At 39.0% G+C, this 19005-nt stretch overlaps 2 protein-coding genes across 5 annotated transcripts in view; one reads left to right on the forward strand and one right to left on the reverse strand.

Moving 5' to 3' along the window:
- LOC134823189 (polyunsaturated fatty acid 5-lipoxygenase-like) overlaps positions 1-19005 on the forward strand; it is a 1185970-nt gene that overhangs the window by 649678 nt on the left and 517287 nt on the right. The gene's annotated exons all lie outside the window — the stretch shown is intronic.
- On the reverse strand, positions 1834-17134 carry LOC134822970 (uncharacterized). 4 transcript variants are annotated; one of them, XM_063834261.1, is made up of 15 exons: positions 16969-17134; positions 16553-16640; positions 15641-15717; positions 14767-14814; positions 14587-14637; positions 14299-14325; positions 13708-13746; positions 13479-13526; positions 13304-13354; positions 13020-13082; positions 12304-12345; positions 2965-4841; positions 2678-2814; positions 2257-2396; positions 1834-2109 (listed from the first exon to the last, which is right to left on the reverse strand). In XM_063834261.1, exons 1-12 carry the CDS (start codon positions 17044-17046, stop codon positions 4809-4811), a joined length of 645 nt encoding a protein of 214 aa, XP_063690331.1. In that variant the 5' UTR covers positions 17047-17134; the 3' UTR covers positions 1834-2109; positions 2257-2396; positions 2678-2814; positions 2965-4808. The 4 variants fall into 4 exon arrangements, with proteins under 4 accessions (XP_063690331.1, XP_063690329.1, XP_063690330.1 ...); XM_063834259.1 differs by having other exon boundaries at positions 2257-2814; XM_063834260.1 differs by having other exon boundaries at positions 2678-4841.

Here is a 19005-nt window from a genome sequence, read left to right on the forward strand (position 1 = left end):
GGATAGTCCGTTGCTTTTAGTTACTCCTCAATCGTCTGCAATCCAACAGAAGTTTAGAAAATGGAGGAAATACATCATAAAACCGACGTACACTGTATCCAAAGTAGCTTACATGACACCAAGGAAAGTGCTTGCAGCAGCAGGACTTTCTAAAGAATCCCAGGCACATATCAAGCAGCTCCTTTCAGAGATAAAGCCTTGCAGTACTCTGTACTCCACTTTATTTAGTGCTTCAAGACCAAACTGGCGGAAACCCAAGTTTGAACTTGATCAACCAGCTAGAATCGGTGTTATTCACAATGTGCCACTGGTTACTGAGCACATGAGCAGCTTATCTCAAGTTGTTTCAAAGTACAAGTGGGTTGGGTCCATTAGCGGTTATGAGTTGCATGAAATAATTACCATGTCTCCAAAAACTTCGGCTGGTTCAGTGGAAATAGTATTAGCCGTGCTCGCAACAAAAGCAAGGTCGCAAAAGATACACTCTCATGACCTTATAGGCGGGGCTACTTCAAAAAAAGTGTTGGAAGATAATACAGCTCTTAGTATCTTTAGCTCACATGAGCGGGTTCTTTCCTCTAGATTAGTTCCCCATCTGGTTTGTGATCAAGAAAGTGACCTCTCACTGGTATCCAAGCACTGCACCATTTTTGTTTCTACGAAATTGACTCAACAGATAAGTCACAGGAAACATTCTACGGTAGAAAAAAGACAAATAAAGTTTCTTATAATCATGGTTCAAAGATTTATTCCTCGATTGAAAATCTTCACATATTTGCAATACCTTTCAAGGAAAGAAATACCTACAGTGGCAGAAATTGGAAGATCCCATAGAATTGAACAATCCTTAACAGTAAATGAATTTCAAACGGATCCTGGCTTACAACTCAGGAAATTACGTTGGCCAAACCACAAATCTTGGTCGAATATTTTGAAACCTAAGAAAACTGTGCTTACATTATACGCTAGTATGAACGAGCAACCTTCAGCCACACAAACAAGGACTCTACAAGTATTCTTTCCGCAGTTTTACAGAAGCTGCATCTCTGTTTTGAACCAAATAGTTTACACAGATGCTGTCCTAGAACAGCGTGTGATACTTATGACGTCACACATTGCTCCAGTTGTAAGTAACACTCCATCACACATTTTAATAACTGCTATTAAAAGACAAATGATAATGCAGAACTCAAAAAGTTATAGTGTGCTTGCAGATCAGAAATATACAAAGGCAGTTGCAAGACTAGCCAGTCATGGTGGAATAACCAAAGGATTTGGATTATCTTTGGATATATTCCGAGTTCGTTTGGATCACTTTAGTAGGTATGCACGATATCATGCACTAATGCCGGGTACTACCCTCATAAAAATAAACCTTACTTTAAGTAAGGTTAGTGGGGTTTAAAGTAACTTTAATACCTTACTTAAAGTAAGGTATTAACCTTACTTTCTGACAAAAAAGTAAGGTTAAAAAGCTACTTTTTGCGCCGCGCAAAGTAACTTTAATACCTTACTTTAAGTAAGGTATAAACCTTACTTTCTGACAAAAAAGGAAGGTTAATACATTACTTTTTGCGCCGCGCGGATCCCTCACCCGCGCTAACATTTCAATATTTATAATAAAGCGTGTTCCAGCAAAATTCTTTGAAGACCCTTTCCGAGGACAATCGAATTAAACAGACATCGGTGAAATTTTTCAATTGAGGCGATAATTTTGTATCGTATTCAGTTCGATGGTATCATACTTCAAGTTCAAATACTTCAACATGTTTCGCAATTCTTGCTCGTTGATAAGCTGATTTTAATTTAATGTACACGATAAACACTAGTATTGCGACAAAATTTCAAAGTGAATGTTATATACACAATTTCTTTATATTATATAAAGAAGTACACAGAGTTTCGAATCTCAAATTACAACAAAATGAAAATACTGTACGTTATAGTCTTAGTATTGGCTCTAAAAATATCCAATATATAACTCATTTTTGTTTTTAAATAATAGTCCTTCAAAAACCCTAAAATCATAATTTCAGTCAGCTGTTGGCTGCGACCACCCGTTCAGAAGAAGATCATGTCTTCCGGCTCTTTAGATTAGAACTTCGTAATCTGGATAAAAAGGTGGATTAATTATGAGTTATCTCATTCTTTTCTAGTACAAAATGGATACTACTATACTAAGGTTGATTCAGCGACAAATCAAATATAAATATATGAAGGACAAGAGACAGCACATTGACAGAGTAATATTTTTACCTGTAATTAAAAGAGGCTCCGTAGTCGTAGTTTTTGATTGTGCGTTATCAAGAGTGCCCAACAAAGCTTGCTCTCTGACATGCAATACAGTGGCGTAACGAAGGGTGTAACGAAGAGCCCCGCTGACCCCGCTGTGCGGACTGGGGGGGGGGGGGGGGGGGAGGGGGGGGGGGGGAGTTTACGAAAACTTGTCGTTTGAATGTGGGACAATTTTGAAAAACTTAACTAAGGTACTATACTAACATACTAGTAAAACTGTACGTTTTGCTCTAGAAACACACTTTTTTAGAGATTTTACCGTGTCCTCTAAACTCTCTAAAATCACCTAATTTGTTCAATTTTAGGGAGGGGCGCCAACAGGGGGGGGGGGGGGGGGGGGGTGCATTTTCGCAGTGTGCGCCAACAGGCAACGTTACTCAACTGCTGCAATACACCGTGAAAATAACCAAACTCCTTTTGCAACTCTGATTTCATGGGTATAAGATCTGTGGCGATGTTCTGTTCAGTTTCCTACAATCGTCAATCTGGTCACAAACCAAGTCGAGTGTTTTACCGTACCTGGTAGGTGGTGGGATTACAATATTCCGACATTTTGCTGATAGCGTGTGAAAAATTCTTGAAATAAAAACTTGGTAAAACAACCATCTCCATAATTTAGGATGATTAAACTGCTCTTCAACAAAATTAGATTAAACTAGCAAATATTACCTGTTGAGGACACTGTGGACACACAGGTTACCCATCATGCTCCAGGCACTGTGTAGGAATAGCGTCTGGATGGAACTGGCATTGATTTAGACCGCACATTTCATATATAATATTGAATTACCATGTAAAATCCGGATTGGACTATTGTTTAATGTTTATGAGTCGCATTGTTGTAATGTATTCTGTGTAAAATTATCTTTATCCCGGTTCATGCAACAAGTAAAAATGCTCTTATTAGGGAAAGGAGTTTACTCGACGTTTCAATGTAACTACATCGAATTCATGATCTCAAATTATTTGTTATTATATAGTACTGTAGTGTTGAAAGTATTAAAATACTGCATGAACTGAACAATAACGCCTTGACCGGATAGTAAACGAATGGTAGTAGACAGTATATAATTACTGTGTTAAAACCAAAGTATTTGTTGAAAAAGCCTTCAAGTTAAAAAGGTTTGAAGTTTTCCGAGCTGGAACAACCGTTATTCAAAAAAAGTAAAACTATTTTTATATAATAATGGTGCTATGTTTCAGGTGTTCTCTCCCAACTGTGCGATGCCTTGATATTGTCCACCTTTTCTGAGTTTGACTACTTCAATAGTGAAGAAAACTTTACGGGAATCCATCTGCTAATAAATAGCATCTCGCCAACGATGAATGGATTAAATCGGACATTATTTTGAGATTATTTGAGATTATATTCATGTATGGTAAAAGCCATTACTTTCCATGGAAAAGAAGAAAGTGTTGCTTTCTTCATGAAAGTCACAGCAAACTCAGCTTCAGGCTTGAAAGAAAGAATCTTATTTAACGAAGTTATTTGTATAAATATACAGCTTTTTTGCAGAAAGGATGATCTTAAGTCTTAATTGGTGGGAGGAGAGAAGAACATTGGTTTAAAAGTTCTACAAGCAGGTTTTACGCTTAAGTTTTAATGCAAATGTCAAATAATATGTCATTCAAATTTGGAATTCGGTTTCTGAGACTATTGAAGCGGTCGTAAAGGCAAAGTCAAATATTTTGAACAAATATTTTGCAACGTGCCGATTCATACTGAAGCCGTCACTAAAATCATCAGATTCAACAATTGATCTGACAGAGCACAAATATCTGAAAAGAAAAGCTCTTACCAGAGCTGTACAAGTTACAAAAACTAGTTCATGTCATTCTTCTTGTATAACTTCGAGATGGTAATTCTTCTTGTATAACTTCGAGATGGTAATATTAAACGACGTCGTGGATTGATACATAATTGTTATTTGTTAACCAGTTGCTGTGTTGTGTTGAAACAAAGCCGCGACTACGGACCTGTGTGAAGACAAGTTGAAACAAACATTCAAGAAGCTTTCGTAAATGACACCATTGATCAAGTTGATGGCACAACAACATGCTTTGTTACTGCTATAGGGTACTGCTATTAACTTGCAATCAAAAAGTAACGAACCATGGTTACTAGTGGCGTGCATAGCTCGCAACGAGCTCCAAGCTACGGTGGCGTGCAGAGCCTGTCACTAGGTTTGCGCTACCTAGTTACGATTGATTGAGCTCGTAGCTCGTAGCGAGTTCAAGGCAGTATCTAGATAGCCCGACCCCTGTCCACGAACAACTGTCCGCGAATTACTGTCCACGAACACCTGTCTACCAGATCATATTACTGCATAATAACAGTATCCCCTTAATCAAGCAACAGGTGTTGAGGTGTTTGTGACAATTGTTCGCGAACAGGGGTCGCTCTATCTAGGTACTGCCGAGTTCAAAATATTTAGATGGAAGAATCTCACCACGATGTACTCTACTGTCTTTCACAGTCGGATAGTCTTACTCCATTCCCACCACCACATGGTTTAAGTCGAACTTCTTCTCTTGTCGTTGGGTACCTAGGTAAAATACGGTCATATCTTCTATCTAGGAGTATACAATTGCTATTTATTATTCAGTCTATACAAAGAGTTGGGTTAATTCTTATTAAGTTATTAAGATACACTGCTTAGTTATGCTGACTTTTTAACATATTTACTAGTACCCTTCATTTTATTTATAGGTTTGAATAACATCGGAAGAGATTTAAATGTGATTTCTGTTTAATGGTCATGGACTTATGTGTAAGCTTGCTGACGCAGGTATTTGGAATTACATTTTAATTCTGCAACTGATTTAACACAACATACATACGTGAGAGCTTATGAAGTGAGTGGCGTATGATGTGGTGAACAATGAGAGCTGATTTCTGTGGATTTCCGTGGACAGGTGGACAGAACGTTTGTGTCATCTTACTACCACTGAGGAAGATAATATTAAATATTTACGCTCCAAATTTGGTAAAAGGAGACTTGCATATAACAGCGGAAAATAAATGATCACGGACAGTGAAAAATATTTAGGTAATATAATTTAGCATACCACAATTAGTTGAGTGAAGGGAAGTGATTACGCAAATGAAAATACTATGCCAGGTATGGATAAACAAAATGATAAAAACATACCTGCAATTGGCAGGTTTAAATAAAATGTACCTGCAGTTGACAGGCGTCATACAATACAAACACTGCAATTGGCAGGTTTGACAAAATATACCTGCAGTTGACAGGCGTCATACAATACAAACACTGCAATTGGCAGGTTTGACAAAATATACCTGCAGTTGACAGGCGTCATACAATACAAACACTGCAATTGGCAGGTTTGACAAAATATACCTGCAGTTGACAGGCGTTATACACTAAATCAGGGACAAAAGGATTTCGCGATTATTTTGATCGGTTTTTTGTTAATATGTGTTCAGTGCGAGTTATATTTCTATCTATATTATAATTCAAAGAATTATTTCTGTACGAACGCCCACGTGCAAATTAGACGAGAAATAGGTTGTTGCAAAGTAACCATGGTAACGGTGTTGAAATGTGTACGTGCACGTGCAAAGATTGTTTTAACGTCATTTTGTGGTAATTACGTTGTGTTTAGTGCGAGCTACATTTTAATGGGCTATTTACTCGGTTGTGACAGATATTTTTTGATGCTATAAAACTGACTACCAAAGAATACTATTACCTCCCTCCCTGTGATCACGGGCTTTCCAGTATATACATAAAATTTGTCGCAAATAATGGGGAAAATCGCGATTCCGTACATGCAGCGATTTTCTTTTGTCCCTGATACTAATAGGCCACTGCAATTGGATATAGAATGAGGTTATGACTTAGACCAATAGGATATTGAGGGCCTTCATAACAATAAACAATACTACCTGAGGTTATTCTTCATGTGGCACAGATAAGAAAGTCCTATCATTATATCCATGATAGTTTGGCCTGTTATCGGTGCTGCATTCAGAGATGTAACCTCAGCAATATATTTCTCAAGCGGGCCCAGTCTGCTCTTAACAGCCAGGGTATTGCACCTCTCTACTGTGCTCAGGTGCTTACGGACCACCACGCTACGAGCAGGCAGAAGCAAGGGCCGACCATTCAAGATGCTCGGGACAACACGTATCCAATCCTTCGTCATGGTCTCCCTACGTGCTGCTTTGTAGCGAGCATGAAGTGACCTCTGTAGACTCAGGTAGAGTGTGCTGGCCGACTTGGAGACATTTGAAAAGGCCTGCCGCAAAATCGCCTGATATATGGGCGACTCTCCTTGAATCACAGCGATCTGCATCACCCGAACACAGTAAAACCACGCAACATCGCCAGCTGCTACAGTTTGGGCACTATTGAAGAATTTGAAGTCCGCAAACTGGGTAGAAGAAAATTTGCCTGGAGGAGATGGAAGCCTTGTGAGAACCGAAACCATAGGAATAAAATTCCTCGGGAAATAGTTTGGGTCAAGAGGAGAGTTGGTAAGTGGCGCAGCCAGTAAAGTCGGGGGCGCAGCCAGTGGAGTCGGGGGCTGTGGAGCGCACGGGAGCTGAGGAAAAGGGAGGAACTGCTGCTGAGGGTTAGGAGGTGGAGTAGAGTACATAACAGGATGATGAGGAGGTCGAGGACAGGCTGTGAAAGAGGATGTGGCTGCTGCTGATGGGTAGGGGGGAGCTATGTATGAGTAGGGGACTGGACCAGAAGAGGAGGCTGGGGCAGAGAAGGAGGAAGCTGCTACCCAGGAGGAAGCTTTTGATGTGTAGGAGGAGTAGGAGCAGGCTGGAGCAGAGAAGGATGGAGCTGCTGCGGAGGAGAGGATTTCTGCGGAGGAGGGAGTAGAGGAGGAGAGGGCTTCTGCGGAGGAGGGAGTAGAGGAGGAGGGGGTTTCTGCGGAGGAGGGAGTAGAGGAGGAGGGGGCTTCTGCGGAGGAGGGAGTAGAGGAGGAGAGGGCTTCTGCGGAGGAGGGAGTAGAGGAGGAGGGGGCTTCTGCGGAGGAGGGAGTAGAGGAGGAGAGGGCTTCTGCGGAGGAGGGAGTAGAGGAGGAGGGGGCTTCTGCGGAGGAGGGAGTAGAGGAGGAGAGGGCTTCTGCGGAGGAGGGAGTAGAGGAAGAGGGGGCTTCTGCGGAGGAGGGAGTAGAGGAGGGGGTTTTTGCGGAGGATGGAGCAGATGAGGAGGGAGCTGCTGCTGCGGAGGAGGGAGCTGCTGCGGAGGAGGGAGCTGCTGCGGAGGAGTGAGCTGCTGCTGGGTAGGAGGAGGAGGAGCAGGGAAGACCAGAGGAGGCTACTGCTGCCCAGGTGCGAGCTGTTGCGGAGGAGGGGGCTTCTGATATGTAGGAGGAGGAGGAGGAGGGGCAGGCTGGATCAGATGAGAAGAGAGCTGCTGCTGCGGAGGAGGGAGCTGCTGCGGAGGGCGGAGCTGCTGCGGAGGAGTGAGCTGCTGCTGGGTAGGAGGAGGAGGAGCAGGGAAGACCAGAGGAGGCTACTGCTGCCCAGGTGCGAGCTGTTGCGGAGGAGGGGGCTTCTGATATGTAGGAGGAGGAGGAGGAGGGGCAGGCTGGATCAGATGAGGAGAGAGCTGCTGCTGCGGAGGAGGGAGCTGCTGCGGAGGAGTGAGCTGCTGCGGAGGAGGGAGCTGCTGCGGAGGAGGGAGCTGCTGCGGAGGAGTGAGCTGCTGCTGGGTAGGAGGAGGAGGAGCAGGCACGAGTTGAGGAGTAGGTTACTGCTACCAAGGAGAGACCTGCTGATGCAGATGGGTAGGAGGAGGATGAGGAGGATTTAGGGGCTTCCTCTCGAGGAGTTGACGGTGGAGTCGGATGGTGATTTCTTCTCCAGTTTTGACTCTGAACCTTAGACATGTTCGATGGTGGCTGGAGGCTGGAGGCTGGCTGGCTCCAGGATCGAACCATGGTCGGGTCTGCCGCTCTTTGTTTAGATACGCCAAACTTCTTCAGCGCTTCTGCTTTCATATCATCCGTACGTTTCCTTAGCAACCGCATTTGATTTTTTTTGTTGCTATCATTCTCCTTCCTACACTCCCGATTCATACAGCAGCCATCGTGCAATTCGAGGACATTCTCCGTGGTGCTCATAGTACAAATCTTGCATACCCTGAGCGATGCTGGATCGAACTTAGGGTATTCCAGTCCGGGTTGCGGAATCATGTCCATTGTGCTGGAAAATAGTGTTATTAGAATTAGAATTAGAATCAAATTCACACAGCAATAGTAAATCATTTGGAGATGCTTCGATCTGCTGTGCAGGACATTCAAATCAGTCAAAAAATGTTAATAGAGTACCCTTGTAAGGAATCAAAACATAAAGTATATAATAATAAGTTGATGAGTAGTGTTTCAGCATGCCACAATTAGATGAATGAAGGGAAGTGATGACACAAATGAAAATACAAGCATAAATAAAATAATAAAATATACCTGCAGTTGACAGGCGTCATACAATATAAACACTGCAATTGGCAGGTTTAAATAAAATATACCTGCAGTTGGCAGGCGTCATACAATACAAACACTGCAATTGGCAGGTTTGATAAAATATACCTGTAGTTGACAGGCGTCATACAATACAAACACTGCAATTGGCAGGTTTGACAAAATATACCTGCAGTTGACAGGCGTCATACAATATGTGTGATATGTAACGCCGCAATTAGCAGTGGGTGGTAAACAAAAATTGTTAAGTTTCTCGGATTTAAAAACTTTTGGTATCATAGTCTAGCCATGATGAGATTATAAGACACTGCCATAATTCTGGGAAAACTTGCATTGTTGGGATATCGTGATAAAAAACCACCTGAATCAAAAAAAGTGTCCGAAAAAAACAGTGTTATTTTGCTAAAATTTGGGCTCAGCGTTGGACTGTTTTCAAAGACTCATGATAAATTGTATTGAAATGATACAGCCATGGAAACTGTTGGTATCTTTGTACAAATAATTTTTCCGAACGATAACATAAAATAAGGATTGCTTACAAATGTCCGTGTATATAATTGCAATAATATAGGACACGTCGAATTTGTTGATTTTGTCGCAGAAAATGCACTGTATAGTAATGTTAAGTTGATATGCTTTAGAAAAGCTGTCGAAACTGTAAAAGAGAGTCTACTGGACTATAAGCAAGAGTTGTAAACTCTGAACAGATGCCTGGTGTGAGGATTTCGTGAATTTCGTGAATTTGGCTCTTCGGATAAAAAAACATATCGCAAATTTTAACAAAATTATGCCTCGTTACGACGATCGTTTACCACCTACCATCAGCTTTAAAAAATTTAAAAATAACTGACCATAGTGTCTAACACACTACTAGGACCTGGTGTGTGGTCAGAATCGTACGAACTCAAGGTTCGCTCGCACCATTCGTCATACTGTTCGGGAGTCTTAGTTTTACTAATATCCCTCATTTTCCTCTTCAGCTTTTGCCTCAACCACCGCCGGGTGACCTTCTGTGGCGTTCCGACGTGCAGATGTAACGCTTTTACTATCGAGTCTGTGATGTTATCCTCTAGGCAGTTATCTTGCACATCCTGCCCTCCCAGATTCGATACTCCCAAACAGCTCTGAATCTCTGGCAGGACGTGCCTTGCCAATAATACCTCTATCATCTTATATAACTCACTCAACTTTACTAAACCTACTCCCCTCAAATCTCCTACCATCTCCTTCACTAAATTCTCCTCACTCGCTACTAACTCTATGTCCTTCCTATCCTCTCTGACTCTATGAATTACTGTAACAGCTGGTTCTTCTAGTCCTGATGAATATTGAATGATCAGTTGATAGCTAAATAAAACGATTTAGTTTAACTGGCTGATTTGTAGAAATTTTAAGTCACACGACAGTTTGAAACTAATTAGGTGATTACGCAGAAAATGTTCACCTAACGTCTATTTTTAACCTTGGATACTCGGGGGGGGGGGGGGGGGGGGGGGGGGGGGGGGGGGGGGGGGAGGGGGCCGGGGAGGGGGGCCAGGGGGATCAAAATCCATTCCCAAAATTGAAATTTGAGGTAAAATGGTAAAATGGTTTTTTTTGGGGTTGGACACCCAAAAAATGAACCCCTTAGTACCATGTACTAACTGTTTTTCTGGAAAATGGGCAGTAGACCCACCAGTTAGTACCATGTATGATCCCCCCCCCCGGGATACTTGTCACTTACTACAGCGCTAGACTTACGTGTACGTAACCCAGGGCCAGCTTGTTTGTTGAGCTGCATTCTTAAGTTGGCACAGGTAGCACGGAGGACTGCCATACCTTCTCCTTGTTTCTCCACCTTTGCTTTAAGCTCGGCAATATCTTAAAAAAATCAGAAATATTTGGGCAGTTCAGATAAAAAACTTGATAATGTATCGGCTGGTAAGGTAACGCAACAATTGACCCCTTATGTAATTACAATGGGGTCAATCGATCGAGTTAGGGTTTAGGGTTAGGGTTTGGGTAAGGGTTAATTGTATTAAATTATATTGGGGGGGGGGGGGGCATTGTCGGGGGTCAATCATCGGGTGTCAATTGTCGGGTGTCGATTGTGAGGCACCCGAGGCATTGTCGGGGGTCAATTGTGGGGGTCAATCATCGGGTGTCAATTGTCGGGTGTCGATTGTGAGCAGTCAATTGTCGGGGGTCAATTGTCGGGGGTCAATTGTCGGGGGTCAATTGTCGGGGGTCAATTATCGGGGGGTTAATTGTCGGGAGGTCACTTGTCGTGGGGTCCATTGTGGGGGGGTCAATATTCTTTCGTATTTATATGAATGCTATTTCAAAGAGAAATAAGTAACATTATAGATAATAAATTTCTCGTAAAACCCATACTTCATAGAAATAAGTTCTTACATTATACATATTCATGAGTCGCTTTAGATGGCTTGAACTGAATCTTTGGGTTTTGAGTTCCTAATAACTCAATTTTGAAAACATTTATCTATTTTGTCAACCAACCCACGACAAACGTTGATTTACCTTGCTGCTGTTGCTGAAGCATCGTCTGCATTCCTGTGATATTGTTATAACCTCCCATCATCTGCATCATCTGCATGTGCATAGGGCCAGGGTACATTGGATAGCCAGGCGAGTGAGTGGGTGCAAGTGGTGGAGGTGCAGGTGGTGTGATGTGAAAATGATCCTGTGAAGACATGTGTAATATAAGGAACAATATAGAAAATCTGTGGTTACAACAGACATAAATAGAAAACTGCACGGTACTATGTGGTCTGAACAAACACATCCATACCATTTAAAAATCAAGCACTATTGCTCTTAAACTTAGGTGCTCTACTTGTAGCTAGCGGTATGAACTCGTATATGAATTTTCATCGAGATTGGACAAAAAATGACTGATTTATGAGCCAAAAACCATATGCCCATATTTGGGCATACGCACCAAATTTAATCGATTTTGGCCCATAAATTAGTTAAATATCAATATTCTGAATGAAACTTACTTTATATGAACTTAGGTAAGCCTTAACTACACATTCTCTATTATTATCAGCTCATTATCTACCTAACTGTGGATTCTGTGTTCAAATGAAAAAAATGAACAAAATCTTCCATATCTCAGTTCGCGATATTTGCAAAACTGACTTCGCTCAAAACAATACAACTTAATAGGGTTTCATTATTTTTACATGACATTTTCAGAATCAACGTATAATCGTATTTCGACCTTAGGGTTTAATATAATTTTGTTATAGTTAGCCCTTTAAAAATATTTGGCGGCCAAATTCTCAAAAATGCCGCGCAAATTTTAGATGGTACCCCCTCAAAAGTTCGGTCATCGGTCCTAATTTGTTAGTCAACTGCTATCTCGAAACCAAGTTTCACAAGAAATCAGGGTGAACCCACTATACAATTTGACGGTCATTTCCAGCTTTTCTCATGGCCAAGTAACACCAAACTCAGTAAGTATATAGATTTTGACTGATGTGTTTTGATCATTTGTTCTTATGTTCATTATTCAACTTTAACATGACAACTTACCGCTAGCACTGGACGTGTTGGTTGAGGAGTAGTCGGCTGCTTCTGCGAGTATTTTAAAGCTTTATCACGGGAAGATGGTTACATGTCATTATAAATATGAAATACAAGTTCTTTCCCTACAAAAAATTACAAAATATCAATAAAACAAATACCTTACTCGGGAATATTATAGCGGGTTAATTTATGACTGGGAAAATTAATGACCGGGAAAAATATGGCGGAATGTTCCAAAACCCATCACTTTATCCCAGTCATAATATTCCCGAGTAAAGTATTTAATAAAACAAATATTTATTTTTACGGCACAATCAATAAATAAATCAGGGGAGGCTTGAAGAGGTTTCAAGTGCCGAAGGCCACTGCTTATCTTTAGGATTTGAGAGTGACCTGTGCTTGAGACCCCCTCAACCATCCACTACGTCAATATACTTATTATACAAATATAGAAAAATGTAATTATCTAAAATTGCTTATTGGTCTAGTTTGGTGACACAGGAGAGCCCAGCTGAGTTTTAGTTTCAGTTTAGGTTTTAAATCATAGTTTAAAAGGTTAGCCATGTTTCATGGCAGAGAGTGATATCATGTGTGCAGAGCCGTACCGGATGTAGAATTTGAGATATAATATAGATTAGTTACCATGTATTAGGGTCATATCGATTTTGAAGGGACTATACTTCAAAATCGATGCAGTTTAATAACAAGGTTTAAAGGTTTACCTGGCGATGCTCATCCTCTATATCTAGAGCCATCTCAGCTATATGAGATGGTAACTCGTTCTCCTGAAACGCAAGAAGTTACGTAATAAAATCGAGAATCAGAAAATCAGAAGGTTGCCTTTCTTGACATGACCTTTGCTACTTTGTCATTGACTAAATTTGAATAGCTAGAAGTTAAATACTTTTAGCCAATGATTACCGTGATTTGTTTTCAGCTGCTTCATATCACTGTAGTAATATAATATGTAATATTATCTAATCTAATTTATATAAAAAAATCTTACAGGAAATGCCTTGGTGGTGGGGGCCTTCGTCTTCTTCCTTTTCCCGCATGTCTGTTGGATTAAAATAGGTATGATGTGAGATTTGAACATTAATTAGCGTCCCAATCAGTAAGAAATCATGAATTGTTAATTAGGTTGTCACGACTGAATTTTAATTCTTTCAGCTGACACTTACCATTACATCCGGATCCTCAGCGGCCGGGATTGCTTTTCTTTTCTGGACCTGTAGAAACATATACTTTTTATGTCCTATGCATACACTCCTTGATAGTCATCTTGATCTAGTATCTTTGTTTCACACAATAGAGCATAAGTTTTGTGGTTTATCCACTGGGCTTAGAGTTTGTGTTTAAGCTACCAAATTTTATCACGACTGAATTTTAATTCTTTCAGCCGACACTTACCTTCACTTTCTCAGCCGGGATTGCTTTTCTTTTCTGGACCTGTAGAAACATATAATATCACTGTATTATGCAGATACATGCTACTTAAAGTGGGGGGGGGGGGGGGGGGGGGGGTGGAGTGTGCTTGGTTGATATGAATTGGATATGTTGTGTAAATGAGTGACTGTGTTCTAGCTGTCTTTCGTACATGATGGATATGAATTGGGTGGTGTGTTACTACCTCAGTAATAGTGAAAACTTACCGAGGCCAGGGTTTGGGTGTGTGTATCTGATGAAATAGTTGTGTAACTGGTGGGTGATGAATGTGTAGTGTGAATGATGAGTATTACAGATAAATATATTTCTCCTCTTTACAGATCTAATGAATGTCGATATTTGCATCCCCGCACACGCACGTAGCACTACATTCCTATATTGCAGGGTGATCAATTCCTACTTTCCACATCAGAGGCTAGTCCGTAAAAATAGATCTAGCCAATATTTATTAAAACACTTAAGTCTATCTTTTGAGTCTTTTAGTGCTCTTTCCTTTTTCAGATGAGCTATTTTCCAAATTTTTATTTATGATTAAAAACGATTAAAAACACTTACCACTTTCTTTGCTGGAGTCTTTTCCTCCTGCAAGTAGTTATTATTATAATAGCTTTATCACGCGATAGATATGTATATATTTGGTGGATCATAACAGCAATAACAGCACAACAGCAACCGTTGTAAGGAACGTTTCTAATGTCGTTTCTAATGTCTACAATAAATTTGAATAGTTCAATATTTTCGGTCGATAATTACAATAATATCTTCCTCTGTTTTTCTACGAACAATACTTAGTTTATGACATGATATTATGTCTAATCTAATTTATATGAAAAAAAATCTTACAGGAAAAGCCTTGGTGGTGGGGGCCTTCGTCTTCTTACTTTTCCCGCATGTCTGTTGGATTAAAATAGGTATGATGTGAGATTTGAACATTAATTAGCGTCCCAATCAGTAAGAAATCATGAATTAGCTTGTTAATTAGGTTGTCACGACTGAATTTTAATTCTTTCAGCTGACACTTACTATTACATCCGGATCCTCAGCGGCCGGGATTGCTTTTCTTTTCTGGACCTGTAGAAACATATACTTTTTATGTCCTATGCATACACTCCTTGATGGTCATCTTGATCTAGTATCTTTGTTTCACACAATAGAGCATAAGTTTTGTGGTTTATCCACTGGGCTTAGAGTTTGTGTTTAAGCTACCAAATTTTATTATTTATTATTTATTATAATATCACTGTATTATGCAGATACATGCTACTTAAAGTGGGGGGGGGGGGGGGGATGGGGAGGGGTGGAGTGTGCTTGGTTGATATGAATTGGATATATGTTGTGTTTCTACCTATCTAAAACCTTATCAAATTCAGTCCATCAAAATTTGGCTTGATCCGATTTAATAATATATCAAATTTAAATGCGAAATTAACCTTCATTCGTAAAAAATGAACACAAATATTCTTTGATTCGATATATTTTTCGAATGGGTGATAATAGCTCATAATTCCAGAAATAGATCATCCCAATCAGGCACTTGTTGACCAAGCTTTTAAGTCGACCTGTGTAAACTGACTGCTCCCCCCCCCCCCCCCTGGCCCTGTATCATAAATAATATAATAATATAGTAGTAAAAATAACGCATGACTATAATCGTGCACTATATCATAGGATGTATATTTGTATATTGTAAACATCCTTACTGATTCAAATCCTTATTATGTATTTTAGCCCGATAATGAACATTACAGTTTAGATGATGAATGGTTTGGGTTGATGTGCTAACTAACAAAATGTATGTATTCAATATGCCCACATGGTTTCTCATCTCCTTCCAATCCTGAAGTAATACGAGAAAATTATAGTTTTAAATTTAAAAGAAAAGCGGTAAATAGTTTACCTTGTTCTGGATGGAAATATTATTATCTGGACCCTTCGCACAGTACTCCCTCAATCTAACTTCAGCGATGGCCTCGTCTGGAGAATTCGATAAGGGATAAGGTATACTTTTTGAATAACAAAACTGTTACTTTAAGATAATATAATATATTAATTGTTTAAATTTAACTTTAATTAATCTTAATATGGTATTTATTCAAAATAACGCCCTAGCTAGATGATACGTATGATGCAGTATGTTCTGTCTACATACCTTACGAGACATATTTAAATGGTACGAAAGTCTGTGTTTTTTCGAAAAAACACCATATTTTCGCAATACCAAAATTTAATTCACCATCATTATTTTTCCCCGAATCATTTTCATTTTGCTTGATTATGACTTTATCGATTTACTATCAACTACTCAATACTTTGTACTTGGTAACTGAACTGTGGTGCATAGCCTCTGCAACTAGATTGGAGTTGGATTCTTCTGGTATCAGTGATTAGTAAATGTGTATGTCATTTAAATATTGAACCTACTCTGCAACCTGGTAGCGCAACTGACACAAAAACAAAAATGTTGGGCTGGTTTGAACATAACCTAGTAAATAATCCACTTGAAACCGTCTGGAGAAACTACTCAAAATGTCAATTTTTGTAGTCAACAGGCACAAAGAAGTATTGTTAGCAATTGCGTCCTTACCCTCATACACAATTTTTCCATTTCCGTGATTAATTCATGCAATATGTATTTTTTAAATCCCAATATACCATGATTTAATTTGGGGTACAAAATCAAAAATGTCTCTCTAAACAAATCCCATATTTTCGTTCTCACCGCGACCGTAATTATGTCGAACATAAATATGTCTCTTAAGGTAGTTCTAATGAGTAATGACAGGTAATTTTTTACATAAATTATACTCACCAGCTGCAAAAGCAATAACTCTAGCTGGAAAAGTTTTTGTATTGTACTTTACTTGAACCATCTGTCCAACAGCTGCTCTACTTTGTAACTGCATAAAGAACATAAAGTATTATTTCAGTTATAAACAACATAAAGTGAATGGGCATGAAGATAACCATTAAATTATTAGAAACTTTACATAGATACCAACCTTGACATTTCGTCAGGTTGGTATTAACAGGGTAAAAATTTAGGAGAAGTATAAAAGTAGGACGATTTCAGAGTAAAATGACAACAGCGAAATGATATATAATATTCCAAGCCCAAGTTATTGCCAGTTAAAGGTTGGCACTAATGTGTAAATTGTTATTAAACCTCTAAAGCATGGAGGACAATTGAAAGCTGTGTAAGTAATTGAAATATTATTTAATACTCACATCTTCTTTGTTCACTATCGAAACTCCTGTTGACTTCTTACCCTCCTGACCCCAGTTCACAACAACGAAATTACTCATTTCGAAAAGTTAAGTTGGTTAAATATAACTTTAGGGATAACGTTGTATACAGAACATCCTGTAATTAGTGTTGAAAGTATTAAAACTCAAGTATCAAATCACTAAATGGAAAAATATAAATATCTTACCACCAATATTAATAAGTCATTAACAACAACTTTATCTACAAAAATTCAAATAAATTAAATGAAGCAAGCAATAAGTTTTATTTTACATTCCTTTAATCGGTTTTAAGAAGTGATTTAAGTAGTAGAAATTTGCAAATGGACAACTCTCATGAATTGAACGAAATTAGAGATATAGCTGCATGCAAGAGATGTTGGGAAAATCTTTTTCAAGGTTACAGTTTACCGCATTAAGGTATTTTTAATTTTTGTCGGTAAGATCCTGTTTTATAATAATTCCTTTAATCATAAATAAAATAAGAGCTTAAACCACGAATCAGTTAACTAGAAGTTAACTTGAGGTAATATTCTTTTGGTGATTGTATATATAATATAATAATTTTAAAAATTTGGGGTCTTATCAAAGCTTTGTAAATGGATATCATCACAGATTTTTCCCTGATAATCAGATTTCTAACAATCCAACATATCATTCTGTTGGCTTTAGATATTGAAGCCTTTATCTGTTCATTCCATAGCAGAGAGTTATGGGTTATAACTCCCAAGTCTTTTTCCTGTACAGATTCTGCCAATGTAACTCCATTAAGAGAATAACTTGGGTTATCGTTAACATCTAAATGCATTACCGAACACTTAGTAGGATTAAACTTTAAAAGCCATTTACTCTCCCACATCTCTAGTTCGTTCAGATCATTAACTATAGTTTCATGCTCGGAGGCATTAGCTATAAGCTTAAGATCATCAGCAAATATTTTAACTTTACTTTTAATGTTATCTGGTAAATCATAGATTTGCCATAATAAGGCTTTTGTCCTGGCTGGTCTTGGCTGCCAGAAGTGTTGCTACTCGTTTAAAGAACATGGTAGCTTGTGGGCCCATACCTCCGGTGGTCGAGAATACAAGGCAATTGCACACAAACCTCGCTTCTCGATTAGGAACATGACAGACAACAATAAAAATTCCGTATACCACTGCAGCTGATCTCCAGGTATAATGTATGGCTTGGAGGTTAGCGCTCGATTCCTAAACGATTGAATATTGGTGAGCCGCGCGCAAAAATTAAATGTTAAGTTTAAATTCATAACTATGGATTAAATTATATTTTTTAAAATTGATAAGTCGTTTGAAACTTTTTATACATAAGATGTTAAAAACAAAAGCAAATAAATAAATAATTAATTAGTACTTAAAGTATAATTTAATTCATTTTGAAATTCCAATTTTGCGTTTGGCTCACTGTACAATTTAAAAATTTAATTTTCAAGCAGGTATAATTTATTTTAATAAGCTCCGCCGGTTGTTTCAAAAGTCAACAAAATAGTTATAAATGATTGAAAGATTTTAAAATAAAACATTTTATCAAGCTTTACGGTAACAAATTCACATAGCTATGTGTATACGCGTACTGCGTGACGCGCTTAAGCGAAATGGCTTTGGTTAGAGCAAGCGAAAAAATTTAAGTAAAATAAAATGAAACTTGTTAAGTACAAAATAATTATTTAATTATATTTGTTTTTCTTTTTGATATCTTAAGTGAGAACATTCTCAAATGACTTTTCAATTTTAGAAATATAACTAAGTTCATATTTTTGAATTTAAACTTGACATTTAATTTTTGCGCGCGGCTCACCAATCTTCAATCACCAATCTTCAATTAGTTCTCCTCAGTCCTCCTCATAGTCGTCCTCCTCCTGAGTCCTCCTCATCCTCCTCCTGAGTCATCCTCCCCAGTCCTCCTCCTCCTTCTCCTCCTCCTCAAAAGATTGCAAGTAACCATGGTAACGAGGGTTGTTACACGCACGGTACGTGCACGTGCAAAGATTGTTAAAACGGC

The sequence above is a fragment of the Bolinopsis microptera genome, chromosome 11 (genome assembly GCF_026151205.1).
Source record: "Bolinopsis microptera isolate Bmic1 chromosome 11, MBARI_Bmic_1.0, whole genome shotgun sequence".
Lineage (NCBI taxonomy): Eukaryota > Metazoa > Ctenophora > Tentaculata > Lobata > Bolinopsidae > Bolinopsis > Bolinopsis microptera.

Excerpts from the sequence above, each read along its gene's own strand:
- LOC134822970 (XM_063834261.1), bottom strand. The coding sequence starts at position 17,046 with ATGAGTAATTTCGTTGTTGTGAACTGGGGTCAGGAGGGTAAGAAGTCA. Across the intron at positions 16,641-16,968 it reads CGATAGTGAACAAAGAAGAT|TTACAAAGTAGAGCAGCTGT; the intron begins GTGAGTATTAAA and ends TTCTTTATGCAG. Across the intron at positions 14,638-14,766 it reads CTGAGGATCCGGATGTAATA|ACATGCGGGAAAAGTAAGAA; the intron begins GTAAGTGTCAGC and ends TTAATCCAACAG.